The following is an 18,590-nucleotide window of genomic DNA, read 5'->3' on the forward strand; positions in this document are numbered from 1 at the left end:
TGTCATCTAGTAAATAAATTGATAAAGAGACGTGATACGTTGTCACATTTTGGCTTCCTTGCTTAGGAATAAAAGCTGGTAAACATAAGCGTGCTGTGTCCACTTTACTCACGTCAACTCCCGTGACTCCTCAGTACTTGTGTTTTGATAACGACTTTATATATCTCTGAGTCATTTGGAGCTACTGAAAAGAGAAGTCCTCTAGTGTAGATTCCACTCGAGGAAAAAGCTCTCAGTTCCAAGGATAAAAAAACACATAAATCTTTCTCACCTTGCTGTTTCTATCAGATGTTTCTTTGCACAAACAAACCCGAAAAATGATTATCAGAGGCCTGCATGCTTTCTGTGAGCTCGCTGCTGAATTAAAAAAAAACAAAGTGAAGCAGCCGTTGGGTAATGTTCATCCAAAGAGATGTGATTCATGTTTATGATCCTCTCGAACACCTCAGATGTGCCTTCAGTCGTGTTTTACATATCACTGGCTGCTTTCCTGCTGTGTAACTGCAAAAGCTTTGAAGGTGTCAGATTAATTAAGTTTTCTTCAAAAACAACAACAACAAAAAAATCTGCTTGAAATGCTTTTTTTCCCCACCTCAGAATAAGAAGAAGAAAACATTGTTCTCAGTGTGTGAAGGAGAGTTTTGGCTCAAGGTGTTGGTGAAAGAGAGGATCTGAATGACACAATGTGGAATTCCTTGATTTGATTCTGTAATTCATTCTTTATTTTCATTGTAAATTGTCGTGTTTTTTTTATTTTTTATTTCTTCAACCCTGTTAATGCTGCTGCCTGTCTTGGCCAAGACACTCTTGTAAAAGAGGTTTTTAATCTCAATGAGACTTTTCCTGGTTAAAGAAAGGTTAAATAAAATAAAATAAATCTTTGTATTTCCCCACTGGGTCTGACCTGATAAGACTGTTTACATCCTCTCCAACAGAATATAGAGATTAACTCTCTTTTCTCACTGAGAGTCAAGCCCTGAAGGAGTTTTGGTGTACTGTTAAAAGGCTTTATCATCCGCACAGTAGTCTATAGAAATCACCTCCAAAAACATAACAAAACAAAACAAAAAAAAACCTGATTCATCATCAGAAACGTTTCACTCTCTGATCTACAATCTTAAAGGACGTCGATTTCTTGACTTTCTCTTTGTAAGCTCTCCTTCTTTGAACTCAGAAAATCTGCTTGATGGTTTTCAAGCGTTGCTGCCGGGCATTTGTGAAGTCATAAAGACTCACTCACCTCCTGACCCTGCGATGACTGTGGCGTTTGCGTCCCTTTCCTTTGATGCAACCATTTCTGTCTGCGACGTCCAACCGGGTGTCCGCGTCCACCCCTTTCCTCTCATCAGTCTTGAGCGGCAGGCAGGCTGTTGTCTCTGAGCTGTGAGGAAAGAAAAAAAAAAAGAGAAAAAACAGGATTAAGTTTTTGCTCTTGTGCCTTCTCATGAGAACTTTTCCAAGTGATTTTTCTTGTTGTCCGCACATTTAACGCTTCCATCATACAATAGCGAGGAGGATTTAGCATGCTTGGTTAGCCTTATTCCCTCTGGTCTACTGGGTATGTGTTTTATTCCCCTCCATTTCTCCCTGCCAGCAATTCTCTGGGAAAATTGGAGGTCAGCCATTTACCATTCAAATCGAGGTGTCAATTGAAATGTAGTTATTTACATGCTTCAGTTGCCCTGACATTTTAGGAAATGGAGTTTTCTATCTCGTGCTGGGCACATGCGGCCACAGGAGATGCATGGTCATAAGAATAGTTCTCCTTGAATTCCTGATAAACATACATTTTTCATTATTTGCTGTCAATAAAAGTAAAATAAAAGATACAAAAATGGTCTAGAATGTACACACTGAGTCTCATATTTGAGCCTATTCTCTGCAGATTTAAAATTGTGCCAACTTATTTTTGGCTCTCTAATAATGTTGCTATAAGTCAGGTGTTTAGTACTTCATCCACTTCCACCTGAACCTCCCAAAAATCTCCACTGACAGACAAATGCGGCTGCAGAACGAATGACTAAATAAACTGAATGATTAGATGTGAGCACACAGTTCTAGCCCTGCTTATTATCCTCTATTTTAGTCATGGGAGATTTGAGCGTAATTACACATTCTCCTCTTCTTCGAGTGGTTCCCGTCTGATTGTAATGAGAAGATAATCAGAGCCAGAGATTAGGCCGTCAACGCCGCCTCCTCCTCTTCCCCCAGCGACGAGCAGGCAGGAGCCGTCGCTTTCTATCTTCCTCACCTTCGCTTTCCTCTGCTTCTCTACATAAGAGGGATTGCCCCCGGCAGGGACCCAATAAAAAAATTTTAAAAAAAAACGGCGTACTGGATGCTCCGACATGACCGAGTATTTGAAAGGTGATAGGAGAGATAAAGTCAGCCACTGGTAGGATGATTAGTCTGATAAAGGAGGCTAGGAAGAGGAACCTTTGAATATCTTGGTGATGTGGCTAATGTTCTCCTACTGTTGTTTGAGATACAAATGAAACTCTGCTTATAATGTTTGCTGGATTGCTGCATGATATTGAAGATGTTTGACAAAGTGACAAATGACTCATTTCATTAAATCAAATTAAAGCTGAATTCTGAACAGAAGGACCATCAGTAGTGTTGTGCCTCTATATCGTCTGTCTTCATTTTATATAATTATTGATGGTATTCATTTATGTTGCAGAGTGAAATGTCGCCTAGTCTGGTTGCAGACCTTTGAATCATCGCACAAATCTGTTGTGTTGTCCCATTTGTTCAGTGATTCATATAAGTTTGGTGTTATGCTCATTGACGGCTGTTTTCTCTGGTTGGAGAGACAATCAGAGCTTTGTAGGCGGGATTAAAAACGGGAACGTCATCTTCATCATTTGTCATTTTCATCATTCGTCATTTTCATTTGTTGAATAAGTCAGACTAGTCATGTGCACATCTCAGTGGGGTCAGTGCGCAATATAAAAATCTATTAAATTGCAATACAAGGAGTGTCGGCGCACTAAATCAAAGCTCCCTTTAATTCTGTTAGCGACATTTCAAACAACTACAGATGACAGGAGTCGTCGCTTTCTATCTTCTTCACCTTCATTTACTGGTCTTTCTTCTGTAGTCGGTCGAAACGTCCCTTATAAAATTAAAAGGAGTTTTGATTTAGTGTGTGGGCACTCCTTGTATTGCAAACATTTTCATTTCTTGCCAAGCTTCAAGAGGGTGCATCTTACGTAATATGAGCCTGTCTGAGGGAAGACGCAAGGAGAGATATGGATGTCTGAGAGTGGCTCGCTGCAGATGAATGCACAGGGCAACTCTTTTATTTAGACCGAGATGAACAATGAATGATATCCCTCATCCTTGAAGTATTTTTGATTTTGTTTCTGTCTGTGTCTATTTGTTAACCTAAATGAACTAAAACCAAGGCCAAGGCCAATGCATGGCTGTCCAATCGAGAAGAGGATGAGTGCAACGATGACGGGAAGCTAGCTAGTAATTCAAGTAAGACCTGCATTCTTTTCTTGGTGATTGGCAACCAAGACATTTACTGTATGTAATGGCCTGTTAGTAGTTGGTACCACCATAAGTCCTAGTTGTAATTAAATCCTCCTAAACCTGACAACAAACAATTTTACCAGTGTTTACCTATGTTGTGACACTAGCCACATTCATGGAGAAAAAAAAACAGAAACATGGCCACGGAAATGGTGACAAGCGTTGCTGAGATTGATTCAGCTGGATGTAGTGCGTTACTTGTTACTGATTTGTTAGGGTAGATTGTCAGGCTATAAATACCACGGACCTACCAAGCAACCTTTTTATTAATTTATTTTCAACACACAAAAATGTACACATAAGAAGTCATCAGTAAGCACACAAGCAATTGAACTCTCTGCACCTCCCCTGTCTCCTCCTGCAATGTATTAGCATTTAGATTTACTGTGATTTTGAATGTTTCTTTCAATATGTGTTCATGTTCAGTACATGTGTACTTCAGGCTCTGACACAAATGTAAAAAAAAAAACCCAGACAAAATGAAATAAAACAAAATAGTCAAATCAAAAAGGTAACTTGATTGTTACGTTTTCTGTCTCTCTCAGACGGGACAAGAGTAATCTGACAACAAAAACAAATTAACCAATTAGTCAAATGTATTGTCAGAAGAACAATCTCTATTTTTGTATTATTATTTTGATCATTGAATATTAATTTTAGTCATTTTCCAAGCTTTATACAAAGACTTGTCTTGTCAGGTCTTACTTGAATTACTAGCTAGCTTTCCGTCATCGTTGCACTCATCCTCTTCTCGATTGGACAGCCGTGCATTGAGCTTGACCTTGGTTTTAGTTCATTTAGGTTAACATACCACGGACCTACCGAGCAACCTTTTTATTAATTTATTTTCAATACACAAAAATGGACACATAAGAAGTCATCAGTAAGCACACAAGCAATTGAACTCTCTGCACCTCCCCTGTCTCCTCCTGCAATGTATTAGCATTTAGATTTACTGTGATTTTGAATGTTTCTTTCAATATGTGTTCATGTTCAGTACATGTGTACTTCAGGCTCTGACACAAATGTAAAAAAAAAAACCCAGACAAAATGAAATAAAACAAAATAGTCAAATCAAAAAGGTAACTTGATTGTTACGTTTTCTGTCTCTCTCAGACGGGACAAGAGTAATCTGACAACAAAAACAAATTAACCAATTAGTCAAATGTATTGTCAGAAGAACAATCTCTATTTTTGTATTATTATTTTGATCATTGAATATTAATTTTAGTCATTTTCCAAGCTTTATACAAAGACTTGTCTTGTCTTTGTGTTATGTGATTCTAAAATGAAAACATTTGGGTTTGAGACCGCTGGTCAGAAAAAAAACTTGCTTTTATGACATCACATTGGGGTTTAGGAGATTGTGATGGATATTTTTCATCATTACCTGACATATCATTGACCAAATCAATAAATCTAGAAAGTAATTGGAATATTATTCAAATATCAAAATAATTAGTTTCAGCCCTGAAGAACTACGCAGTCAAGTATAACAGGTCTCCGTTTTAAGGGCCATCCCTCTCTTGGACGGACATACTGGAGTTTCATGCCTTTAGTGGATATTATGGATTCCTAAAACACATCACATTACATCCTGATTTGTGCATGCAACAAAAATACTCTTACAAAACTTGTTTCATAAATAATCCAATTTAACACAAGGATTTAGCTAAATCTCAGTCAATTCACACCCACAGTATGAAGCAGATTTTTCAGCTCATTATATAAAGGACACATTGCACAGTAAAACAGTACAACTATAGTAAGAACTATTTTCTAGTTTGCTGTTGAGCCTCCCTGCTTCTAATAGTAATTTATTTAACCTTAATTGTCCATGGAGATCTTTGGCTGCTGAACTCGTTCAGTCTGACAAAAGATATTGATGTTCCAGCCAGTGGTAATACAAGTGCCGTACTTCCTGCAGAGATCTGAACAATATACACAATTTACTCGACACAAGAGTACAAAAAACATTTGTGCCGTTGAACGCTCCGTTCCTGTGTCCCTGAATGAAGCAGGAGTGGAAAGTGGCCCAAAGCTCCTTTTACTGGCCCCCTCTCTGCTTCTTTGTTATTTGCTGTCACTCTAAGAGCTGCGTTTGATGAGTTCTAAATGAAATCGATTTCACCATCACAGATGCACATTCCCTTGATCCGGCCCTGCAATTTATGGCTGAAACTTTCCAAGCTATAAGCACCTGGATTTATCGCTGGCCGTTTGTATCTGTCAAACAACACCCCTCGCTCACTCCACACACACACACACACACACACACACAAACACATACACGCAAACTCTCAAGCATGGACAATCCTTTTTGTAGCTGTAATTCATAACCAGGCAGCGGTTGAAAGTACTTTTAAAGGGACAATTCAAAGTAAACCAAACTGGCAAAAAGCTTTAAATGAATGCAAATACTGAGCGGATTAAGTGAGAGTACTTTGATAATGAAGAATTACGTGGACAGTAATCCTCCAAAATCCTGACTGGATTTGTTTACCATAAAACAGGTAAAATGGAGTCATAGGCTGGGATGAGCTCCATTAAAATCCCCCCCTGGAATATGGTAGGATGGGAACGCCGCTGATTGAAACCGTTGCCTGAATATAGCAACGCTGCAGATACAGCCAACATCCCACCTCTTGACTTTTTGACCTCTCCCTTTCATCATGTGTGTCATACTTTACATGTATGCACTTTTATTGCTCCCTTGCTGACAAGTAATGCTGTCATCGGAGGCAGAGAGAAGTGACTGTACTGTGACTAGCTCCTGTTTCAGTCTTTGTCACAGAGGGAGAGTCTCACTCCTCTCAGCGTGGGGCTTCTCTGCTCATCATACATCGCTGCTGTTCATTGTCACGTGGATGGGTAACAAATACTGACAGATGGTGTAAAAAAAAAAAAAAAAAAAACATGCAGCAAACAGGAAGACAAAGCTTTGTTTAAGAGGGTGTGGATGTGATTATCACCGTTATGTGTTTCCAAATTCGGATGGGTGCATTGCAGGCATGTGTGTGTTCCATCCCTTTGTTTTTTGCTAATTTTAGCATTAACGATTTTGCCAATCGAGGAAGTGTGGCGGTCTCACAATGCACAAATCATAGGAAGGAGTTTGGGGGTTGATGGTTGGAGGCACTATACATGTGACTTTGACACCAGAGTCCAGCATTTGCACCCTGTGTCCAACATGTTGTTAGCCTTAGACTGCTAAAACACTTGCTTAAAGGAGACGTCTTGTGATATTTCTTTCTTATTGTCTACAAATCCCATGAAAAAGATCACAACAAATACACATAAACATACATACACAAATGGATTTTCTATGCAATTTGTTGACAAATACAAAAAATATAAAATATCATCAGACTTATTATTTAAGGTTAGCAGATAATGGTTTTACTGAAATAGAGGACGCATCCTTTATCATGCATCAAGCCACCTTGGACTTTCCCTGACCTTAACCAAGTGTTTTAGTTGTCTAAACCTAACTGGAGCTTCAACGATTAGTCATTTAATTGATTAGTCGTTCGACAGAAAATTAATTGGCAACTATTTTAATAATCAAATAATTGTTTTAGTCATTTTTTTAAGCAAAAATAGCTTCTGAGAGTTTGAGGATTATCTGTCTTGTAGATGATAGTAAACTGAATATCTTTTGATTTTGGACTGATGATCAGAGAAACCAAGACTCTAAAACATTACAACAGGCATTTTTCGAGAGATATTTTAGAGAGAAAACAACTAAATAACAAGAAAATAATCAGCAGATTAATCATTAGTGAAAATAATTATTAGTTGTAGCCCTAAACCTAACCTTAAAAATGGATACTAATGCTTTGGGTGCCACAAGAGAATATTGTTTAGAAAAACAAATAAAATACAGGTTTGTTCAGTATGAATATTTAATGTAGTTTGCAGATATGTTCAGTATGGACCCATCTTTGTTATGTTGATAGAAAACAATCTGGGGGCAATTATATTTTTAATGCAAATTAGTTTATGAATGACATTCTCAGGAGATGGTTTGTGCATGTGTATGTAGGATCATAGTTTTCCTATTGGGGCCCTAATGAAAAATGTGTAACATTGTCAACAGAGAAAAGGAAAGGCAAAACATGTCTAACCTTTTCATTTTTTTTTCCTTGCTAACCATCTGCTTGTTTGTTGAACTTCCAGCTCTGTGCGGAGATATTCATGAAACATCATCAACTGCCAAAGCCACAGGAGGATCATCATAGTTTGTGTACAGTTTCATTGTCCACACCCCATTGACGATGTAAAATTGAGATAAAGTGCCACGCTATCTGCCAGGAGCTGCTCAGTAATCTGCCAGCTGCTTTACACAACACCGGCTCGCTGTCGGAGGGCTCAAACTCACAACATCAGCTGACATTGTACAGGTGTGCGAGAGGCATGCAGGCAGCCATTAAACTAACCAGCGAAACAGTGCTACACAGCTACGGTGTTTGCATTAAAAAATGTGTCAAAATCACAACGGCGATTAACACAAATTGCATTCTCAGCTGCCCCAATTACATTCTGCAAGTTATGTTTTCATCTGCTCTCTTCTATTTCAAATCAAGTTTTTACTCGAAGCATGAGAAAAAAAAAAACACTTGACAGTTTGCTTCAGCAACCCTTCTGGGGTGTTCCAGTATGCTGGATGAGTCTGGGGGATCTACGGGGACACAACAAAACACAAAGCACTCGAATGTAACCTTTTCCCTCTGACCCCTGTGTCTGTAGAAACCCTGCTGTGACAGAATGAGATCCTACAAGATACAATTAAGAGACACTCAAAGGGCATTTGTACATTTTCCATTCTGTGATCTTATCTATTCTTGAAAGCACAAACAGACAAATGTACTGCCTTATAGTTTTGTTTTGTCAGCATAAATCTGTGTATCCTCACAACCTTTGCTTCTAAGGTCCATTTAGTTCAATTAATTTTCTTTAATTACCCATGTGTTCAGCACCTGCACACACCGCATTATCATTGTTCTCTTGATGCAAATTTGGGAAAAGTATTCCTCATTTAAAAGTGGTCTTGTAGTATCCCTTGACTATTGAACTGGTTAATGGTTCCACATACAGTACTTATGACTCCACGTTACAGGCTATGGTCTTAGAGTGGACATAAGTTATCATTTCCCTTTTCTGATAGTCTCATCTAAGGGACTTTTAGTGGCCTGAAGAGGTAAAAGTATCCAGTATTTCAAAAGAAGAATAAGGAAAAGAAAACTATAACAAGTCATTGAAAAGTAATCATGATTTTATGTAACAGAAATCTTTTTTGTTGTCTTTTTGATCCCTTTAATAATCATTCCAAGCCCAGATTGGGAACCAGTAGAATAGGTGACCTGCTAATTGTAAAGGTTTCGTGTCTCATCATGATCTTAATGGTGTTTTAGTGGCTTTTCCACTGTGCCAAGAACTAATTTCTGATATTTGGCGTGCAGAAGTAGACGCCAGCTTTCAAAAATCCATACCAATCGACCCTCCGTCATTTTGGTTACCATGCCATCCTCATAGTTGCTCTGACCTGCTGAGTTCTGTGAAGATTCACGGCTAATGGAGCAAGTGAATAACCAAGTGTGGCAAACAAGTTAGGGGATGTGCACGGAGGATCAATACAGCTACCCCTAAAGCAAAACAGGAAAACAACATCAGCCGATCGATGTATGACGCGTCACCTGAAGAGGTCCTAACAAGAGGGAGAATTTCAAACTGAAGTAAAATTACCATTCGGTATTTTTCTTTTCCTTCTAGATTTGTGAAGCATGCATACTTTCAGACTCAGTTAAGAAATCATATTGAAGATAAAGGTTGACTTTAACTGCAGAACTCCTACAAGATACATAACTTCCAAATAAATGAAAAAGGAAAAGAAAAAATTCCTGAGCTAAATGCAAAATGTCATTACTGTGCACAATGGAGTGGTCCTCAGTCTAACAATCCAAACATCCTGATTATACAGAGTGGAGGGTTGCCAAATTCTCCAAATTAGCACTTAATTAAGGAGCTCTGTTCTGAGTTACAATCTTGTAAACATGTCGAGCCTATCGGAGCTGATAATGGAGACTGAGGAAGGACTTGCATGGCCTTCATCCTCTCAGGGATCAGGAGAAATTTGTTGAAGTGACAGGAAAGTGTGTGGAAATAGGGATGTTTATATTTTGTCTCCCCAGTCCCACAGATGATTTAAGAGTTCCCCACTCACTCTTGAGGTTCAGAGAGGCTAATAAACTTTTCATTATCCCTGTCAAAACAGCCAGCAACAATTGATTATCGTTATTATAGGAGTGATGATAGTTAAGATAATTACCAGGGAAAGAGATGATCTACTACCACAATTAAAACCCAAACAGGGTGGTCCAGAGGCACTTTAATTTACACTGAGAGTGTTTACGCCGGTTTCAGACTCGAGTCAAGAACAACTTTATCATCACCCAAAGGACACAAGCAAGCAATTAAATCCAAGCAAAGTGAATCAAACACATCCCTCACCAGGCGAACTCTTAAGTCTCTTAAAACCTGTTAAAACCTGTTCAAACTTTTCAATGCAAAGTGGACACTTTGGGTGAAGTGTTAATGATTAAATGTTAAGAGATCTTGAGGCAATCATTCAGCTGAAGACCCACATAAAGACGAGCATGTAATCAAGCAGTTTCAATCAATTAGACACATAAGCAAAAGACCCCACCACTTGATCACTAAAGCCGCCTTCAAACGTTGAGATTTCTGCACTAAAAGCTTCAAACGCATGGAGAGACATTCAAAAAAATCAGGAAGTATTTACATTTAAATGAGCTTCTGAATGAGCTGGCATTTATTGTATAAGTATATTCTCAGATATCTGACTATTGAACACATATGCTGCCATGTGATTAATTGCTGCTCTTGTGGAAAGCAGTCTGGGGATTGTCATGTCCCCTGGAACAAGTATATTCATGTGAAAGTGCTGTTTCTTTTCTTACGGGTAAGAAAACCACCTCATGTATTCCCTTCCCGGTGGAGGTAATTTTTCTCAGAACATCCCAAACGTGCGCAGATGGGTAATAGATTTTTGGTGACATTCCTCCTGCCAGAATAAATTGCAAGGACAGATGCAAATCCTTCTGGGTGGCTGAGATCTGCCCCAAATTGGCAGTCTCTTCCTTACAATGCATGACAGGAAGTCAGAATGATAGAAGTGACCATCAAAGATTTAGTTGTTCAGCCCCTGTTAGGAGGCATCAGTTGCTCTGGGCTATTTTCCTTCTTTGCTAGTTTGTTCCATCCAACTCCAGCATTAAGCTCTGACAGAGAATTAGGCTGTAATTATGTAATGATGGGTGTGTGTTTTCTGTTTTCTATTTTAATTGACGGTTCATAATGTATCAATAATTAATTCTTTCAACAATTTTCACTGAGCTTCATTCATTGCCTATTTGTTGAAAACAAAGTGGATTATTTGGTCCTACCCCTGATGTATAGTTGATAATGTGGCTTTGTGATTAAATTTTAATAACAACGGATCCTGATTATTCCAATCAAAGAGACTACATTGTCTTTGAATATGAAATAAACCGAACATCCTCACTTCACTATCCGCCACTCAGCAATAGCGAACCCTTTACCTTTCCAGCGGGTATGTACGCTGCAAGCCAGAGTGACTTTGAAGACAAGTAAGGTTGGTTTATTCAATTATTGTGTCCTGATGATAAAATGGGAGCAACATAATGGCTTGATTAATTTCCTTATCACGGTGAGCACAAAGAGTAATTACAACCAAATCCACCGCTTGGTGAACCACACATCAATCAAATTAAAGCAGTCTCCACTCGGCAGCAATCACTTTCAAACTGAACAAATGAGTCGATTGGTTCAGACCTGCGCCTCCAGCCAGGGAAGTGTTTACCTAAGAACTGTAACTCCAAGCAAAGGTTACTCAGGGTGATTAGAATACTCTGAACATGTCAGAAACCTTAATAGAAATAATGTTTGCACAATTATAATGCCAGTGTGACTGAGGCAGTTCAGTTCAGAATGTATTTGCCTAGAGCAATCATCAAGCTCACGACAATCTTGACGACTGACCGCTTCAAACTAGCAGAATTGTGTAAATGTGAGGCTCCGTTCAAATGTCAATGCATAATAATGCACAAGTAACTCCATGACCTCCAATCTCATCCACCAAAGAAATACCCAAAATGCTCATTTTCTAAGATATTGGTGTAGTTACACGATTGTCCAATTGAAGACTTTGCCTTTATAATGTGTGCAGTGGTGGAAGAAGTATTAAGTATTAGTATATAAAAGTACCAATACAGCAATTTAAAAATACTCCATTACAAGTAAGACCAGCATGAAAAATCCTATTTAAGTAAAACTATAGTAAAGTATTAGCAGCAATTAGTACTTAAAAGTATTAAAGTAAAAGTACTAATTTCGTCCCTCTGACTGATATATTATTATAAGTGACATTGTTAGATTGTTAAACATCATTGCGTCAGCAGCATTTAACTGTTGTAGCTGCTGGAGGTGGAGCTAGTTTGAACTACTTCATATACAGTTAGCCAGTTTGGTTCCCAAACTAGGGGTCGGTCCCCTCCAAAGGGTCAGCAGATACATCTGAGGGGTTGTGAGATGATTAATGGGAAAAGAATGGACTTTTTCTCGAATCTTTACTTTTTGGTGAAATATTGGAGCATTTACTGAAACCGTCTGAGAAGTTTAGAGGGAAAAATCACTATTTGGTGGAGCTGTTAACAACTCATAGACATCTGAAATGTGACCCCGACTACACACTGCTTTTTGTAAGACGTCAAAAGCCAAAAAGGTTGGAAACCACTGGTTTCATATTTAACAATGTGTTGTATTTTAAAAGCTTGTTATATTATCCATTGTGTCAAATCATCATATGAAAAGTAACTAAAGCTGTCAAATAAATGTAGTGGAGTAGAAAGTATAATATTTCCCTCTGAAATGTAGTGGAGTGGAAGTATAAAGTAGCATCACATGGAAATACTCAAGTACAGTACAAGAACTTCAAAATTGTTCTTAAGTGCAGTACTTGAGTAAATAGTTGCTTCCCACCACTGAATGTGTGAGGACAGAATTGCTTGGCAGAGACTAAGCGAAGCTGTCTGACAGGTGAAGTTGGAGCGGGATCGATAGAGGAAGAACACTATGACCTCTGACCTCAACACTTGGTCCTAACATGGCTGCTCATTAGGGCAATGGCACAACTCAGCCTCTTTCAGCCTCCAGTGTGTAATTTGTCATAAGCCTTAATGACTTAATGCTCTATACCCAAGTCAAATAAAAACTAAAAAGTAGGATATAAGAAATCACTGCTTGATAATTTTACATGTTATGAAGCTACAGGTGCAAATTTACAAGCCATACATGACTGAAATACTCAAAACAACTTTTGAAGTCACAAAATTACTCTGTACTCATAAGAAAAGGAGAACTCCTGACAGTCCTTTTAAGATACTTGCTCTCAAAAAACAGTGAATATACATGCAATACAGTATAAAATACAGCAAACATACTGTTTTTCAGAAAAACAAAAATTTTACTGCATCAACACTGATATAATCTCCTCACTGCCTGCTCTGGCAGCTAGAAATAAGTTTTTTTTTTCGTTCTTGCTACTCTGAAAACAGCCAGAAGGTATTTTTCCAGCTAATTAGCTGTTATGTCTTAAAATACTGCACATTAAAGAATTAATCCACTTTGAGGAAAAAAAATATAACTAATGTTGGTTTGACAAAGTAATAACTTATATATAACGGAGAAAGTAAATATTACCACAAAAATGATCAGTGTGTCAGTAAAATCAGGCCACTCTTTCCCCAACACTCGTCTCCGAGCCATAGAACTAAAGTCAGAACATCTCATTAAAATTAAAATATCTCTAGATGTTCCTCTCCAGACAAATGTAAATGAGGAATGTAACATCAACTGGAGAATGAACATTTTTGTGTGCATCGTAGCTTAAAGGCTTCATTTGACTTGGGAAAACCTGCTGGTTTCCATTGGCAGCTCTTTTCTGTTTGCCTTCTCTCTGTAGAGCTAAAATCAAATCAAATCACAGCGCTAACACTCACATTCACAAGAGCTGTTTGTGCTGTGGTTCATTACAGGAGCCACTACAGGCCAAGAGGAGGAGAGAACTTGTAGGAAGGAATGTTGAGGAATGTTAACATTTGAATAACGTCTTCGTACGACATGCGGCGGCTGCTGCTGCTGCTGCACAGATGAGTAGGAAATGTCTTATTGGACAGTGACAAGTCAAATATGGTCACATGTATGCGTCAGTGCATGTAAATATTTTAACAGAGTGAGCTCATGGCTGAGTTCAGGCAGCAGCACTTTCCTGTGAATTAGAGGCTGAAGCTCTGAAGCTCTGAAAAAGATGGCACCATTCCCTGTAGCAACTGCTTTACATTTCATTCCTGTTACAAGCCGCTTTTGGCATGGGAAGCGAAGTTTATTCCAGTGGGGAGCACGGAGCCAAAGGCCAACGGAGTAATCAGCACCAGTTCAGTTCCAATAGGAGAACAAAGGGATTTTAACACGGGCATAAAGACTGTGCCCCCAGCAACAGAAACATGCACAACAAAGCTCGCCTGACTCTTGATTAGCCCACAACCTCATATGAATGCCAACACTGTGGCACTGCCATCATCATCCTGCTGCCGTCATCATCACCGTTGCCATCGTCCTTATGCCCTTTGTGGTCAAAATCCTCGTTATTTTAGAGACAAGACGAATAACTCTGGCGTCACATGTTCCTCTTAGCCCAGACTGTTAACATCTAAACTGGTAGTATTTCTCCTCTTTCACGCATCATAAACCTTGCATGTACATCAATTACTTGTTTCCAAATCGAGTTAGAAGTGATTAGAGGGTTCTTTGTGTGAAGGCGGAGGGAGGGAAGCAGGCATAGTTGGGTTTAATTAGCAGCTTGTGAGGCACACTTCCTCATTGCACTTCTTCCTGTGTGAAGGAGATTACTGAAGAGCCTTCTGCAGATGCTAATGTATGTGGAGTGCAGCGAGCAATAATCATTGTGCACCCTGTGTTTAATTAGCACAACTATGACACCAGAGATGAACAAGGCGCCAGGAGGAAGCTGCTAAGGAAAATAAAAAAGCCTCTGGGTGATTGACAGAAGGTGTTCCTGCAGAGTTTGACCAAAGAAGAAGACAAAGAGTCAAGTCTTTCAAGAAAAGTCAGATCCGGAAATGGGCCTGCCAGTCTATGCCGTGAAAGTAGACTTATTTTTCTAAGTGAGGTCTAATTTCACCACTCAAACAGCAGCTGACAGATGGGTTCAGGATCGGACATTTCAGTTGCTCTGATTCAAATGTGACTTTTGGGCTTTTGAGAAGAAACTATCTTTGTGAGAAACTAAACAACTGTTTTAAGTTTTGCAGCACACCTCTCCCATTTAATTGAGAGTATAAATAGGGAATAAAACTGCCATCTGGCTGAAACTTAATCAGCCAATTAAACAAGTATTATTTACCAGCAACTGCAAAGGAAACCGTAAATAACTTTTTCCATGACACTGAAGCTAATTTAAAATCTGCTTGACAGACCATCAGCCATAGCTCTGTGCATTAAGGACCCTGTGAGTTGCCTTTTCCCATTTCTGCCTCCAATTATCCACCATCACGTCTAGTAGTTGCTCTGTGGGAATAATTCCTAGCATTAACTTATGGGTTTCTCCACACACCTGTCTAGATGCACAACCCTCCATGGGCGAACAGATTGGGGCCCTACACTCTGCTATTTCAATCTCCCCTCTGCCTTAATGAGCTGCTCAGGTTCCACACTAATTTGTGTCAGTAAACATATCAGGTTTGCAGCCGGCCATGACAAGCAGAATGAAACTCAATGGGGCAATCGACACCTTGGTGTGGGAGAGAGAGTGAAGGAACTCCTGACAAGATCTAGATCTACGCTGGTAATTAGCGGGTTTAGAATGGACCAACATGTTCCATTAATCTCAACTTTCCATCTCCCTTTCTTTTCCTTCAACCTCATCCTTTGCTGTGACGCCCTTTACAATGCAAAATAGCCCATGTGAATTATTCATGATGGCCCTCTTATGACCACATTTCACAGTTTCTGTTGCCTCATTAGATAAATAATGTCAGTGGAATAGAAAATGTAACATAATTCTGAAGAAAGACGCCCCCCCCCCCCCTTATTCTGTCCTGTGTATTGATAAGCCCTCATGGAGCAGTGAGCAATCTGGCTTAAAATTATGTCACAAGTAACATCTGGATGCCTGGATAATGGTGTGTTTTCACTCTTCCTTCTCAGTCAGTCAGTCCACACTGTCCCATATAAATGACAAATTAAACATATGTATAGTAAATTACCTCTTAGCCAGAAAATTTCTAACCGCAACGCTGATGATTTGATGCACAAAATTCAATTTATTCTAAATCTAAAACTGCCTGCATAGAGAAAACAGATGTAAAGACTAAGCTTCCTTTTTAAACTACAAAAACAATGTTAAATTTGCAGCACCATGACTGAGATAAGTGCACAGCATAAACATAGACACAAATAGCATCATAAAACTAGCAGGATTATTTTGGGCTCAAAACCATCTTGAATTACCTGACACCTTCCCCTCACCTGTGCTATTAGTTTTCCCATTATGCATTGTCTTATCATGCTGGTTTTGGTGTGAAGACATGAACATGTGAACTATACTCATGATCCTTCCTTCCTCCTGTTCTCATCACAGCTACGTCTTCGCCACCTACCAGGTGTGGCGCACAGGCAGATGGAGGCACAGCATCTTAACAGATCCAGCAGACCTAACACCACTTTTGATGCTATAAATGTACCTTAGTGGATGGCATCATTCTCTGTCTCCAGCCAAATAACTCACCCACTTTACTCATATGCTTGTATCAGACCTCCAGGCTTCTTCGTCTTCGTTTCTGTGCTGCTTTAACCTTCTGTCTCTGTCTATTTGAGTCTTGTCTAAGAAGCTGAGTCCCAGTTTTGCAAGTAGTTGCTCTACAGTCCCATAACACCCGCTGTCTGTGGTGTATCAAAGTCAGGACCTCCTCCCACGCCTGCTGCTACACCCTGTGGGCTGTTACACGGGCCACGGGTGTCATATCCTCAGCGTAATCTCTCTCCTTCAACATCTCTGTCTGCTTTTTTCTGCTTTTTTTCTGTTCACTTGGCTGCATTCTTTGTCCCTTGCATTGTCTCCATCTCTGTCATATATCTCTACTCATGTCTCTTTCCAGCATCCTTAGAGAGGCAATTTTAGACATTGTTGCTCTCAGCACTCTTTCTTACACCCACCATGTCTACTACTCACACACAACAGCATTTGAAGGTAGTAGTCCACTGCTGACTGGAATTTGTGGAACCAGTATTACCATGCTACCCTTTATTCATACATGTATGTACCGCATATCTACGTAGGAGTGTGTGCAGGCGTCGGTAGAAGTGTGTCTCATAAATGTTGGCTCTTAAAGAGACTTGAATTAGCTATGCTAAAATAATCATCTTAGGGTTGGAGCAGGGCATGCAGTATGCGACGACTACAGAGAGTAATCAAGACACCCGTTGATTTCCCCTTCCTCCACCCATCTTTCCCCCCCGATGCTAATCAGCGTGGCTGCTCCTGGCTGCCTGACGGACATGATCTGATTTTGAGACGGAAATGCTGTTAGCCTGCACAGGATAAGAGGGGAAACCGACACAATATGGTATAATCAGAAGTGGCACGGTGGTCCAGTCATCTAAGTGTCTATGAGGGAGAAACTGAATGCTTATCGGCTGCAAGGGTGCTGTCCTCTGACCCCTCCTTTGGGGTTAAGTACTCATTTTACTTTTCTGTACTTCAAAGCGCAGAACAGAGTAGTTTTGCCATTGCCTGAGTACTTATGCATCTCTTTTGGATTGTTTATCTACAATAAAGTTTTTGTGTATCTGAACTGACTTATAAAGTTCGACTCTTGAATGACCTGCTGGATAGAAACCATGTTCTATTGAAAAGTCTTTTAAAATCACATTATTTTAGCCTTAGTCTTGTCTTAAATTGTTTTATAATTTGTGTCTCTTTGTGCTCTCACTTTCAATTTTATCTGCTAATATTTCATTTTATTATTACTTTGTTCTTTTGTTTTTAACTCCTGTATTTGCAGGTTATGGAAATGCATGAAAAGTTGCATTAAATTTATAATGTCTCATAAAACATAATATGAGTGGGTTTTTTTTTTCTTTTTCTTGAAGCTGTACCAGCAGACACAGATGGAAGTTTTATTACCTGTCTGTCCTTTGAATTAATTGGGAGGTTTATGTTGCAGCCCAACATCATGATTTAGACTGGTAAGACTGGGTTTGCAACAAACTTGTTTAGAGCAGGTTTTGCACGACATATTGTACATTTGAAATCCCCCCTTTTACATTTTGGATATGCAGAATGAATAAATAAGCACAAATGGAAACTTGCTTATTATAAACCGACTGAATGTGAAACCATTAGCATTGAAAAATTATACAGTAGAGAAGTGTCTATAATTAAAATCTCGACCTTTTCTTTCTTGTGCCACATAGAGATGATATTCAAGAGACTGTACTTTGTGGAATACGCATCTTCAGTTAAAAAGCGTAGAAATAACCCTGATGATGTCACCAGAGTAATCTCAGGTTGGGTTTAGAGACTACAATTTTTTTATCAGAAAGTCTGCACTACAAACTGGAGGTGAAGTTCAGGTGAAGTTCAAATATGTGGGTATTTAGTAGACAAGGAGGGTCTAAAGACAGACGCAATCAAGTTGAATTAAGAGAAGTGTAGGATCCAGCATTTTTGGACGTCTGCTGTATCATTTTTGATCATTGTTTTTCTAATCTGCCTCCTGAGAATCTGCTCTTTGTGGAAGTACAGCACTAAACCACTGGATTACCCCTTTAATTGTGCCACATTTGACTTATTTTGGTGAGATACATTTTTACAACTGAACTTTTTGGCAGAAAAGTAACAATTGTTCTATTTGAGTAGAATATTTCTT

The 18,590-nt window shown here is 39.1% G+C and overlaps 1 protein-coding gene across 1 annotated transcript in view; it reads right to left on the reverse strand.

Moving 5' to 3' along the window:
- srrm4 (serine/arginine repetitive matrix 4) overlaps positions 1 to 18,590 on the reverse strand; it is a 66,270-nt gene that overhangs the window by 21,763 nt on the left and 25,917 nt on the right. Inside the window, exon 2 of the mRNA XM_042420136.1 lies at positions 1,241 to 1,381. Within this exon, the coding sequence (XP_042276070.1) occupies positions 1,241 to 1,381 (141 nt within the window). The remainder of the gene's footprint in view (positions 1 to 1,240; positions 1,382 to 18,590) is intronic.

This window comes from Thunnus maccoyii, chromosome 9 (assembly GCF_910596095.1).
Source record: "Thunnus maccoyii chromosome 9, fThuMac1.1, whole genome shotgun sequence".
NCBI lineage: Eukaryota > Metazoa > Chordata > Actinopteri > Scombriformes > Scombridae > Thunnus > Thunnus maccoyii.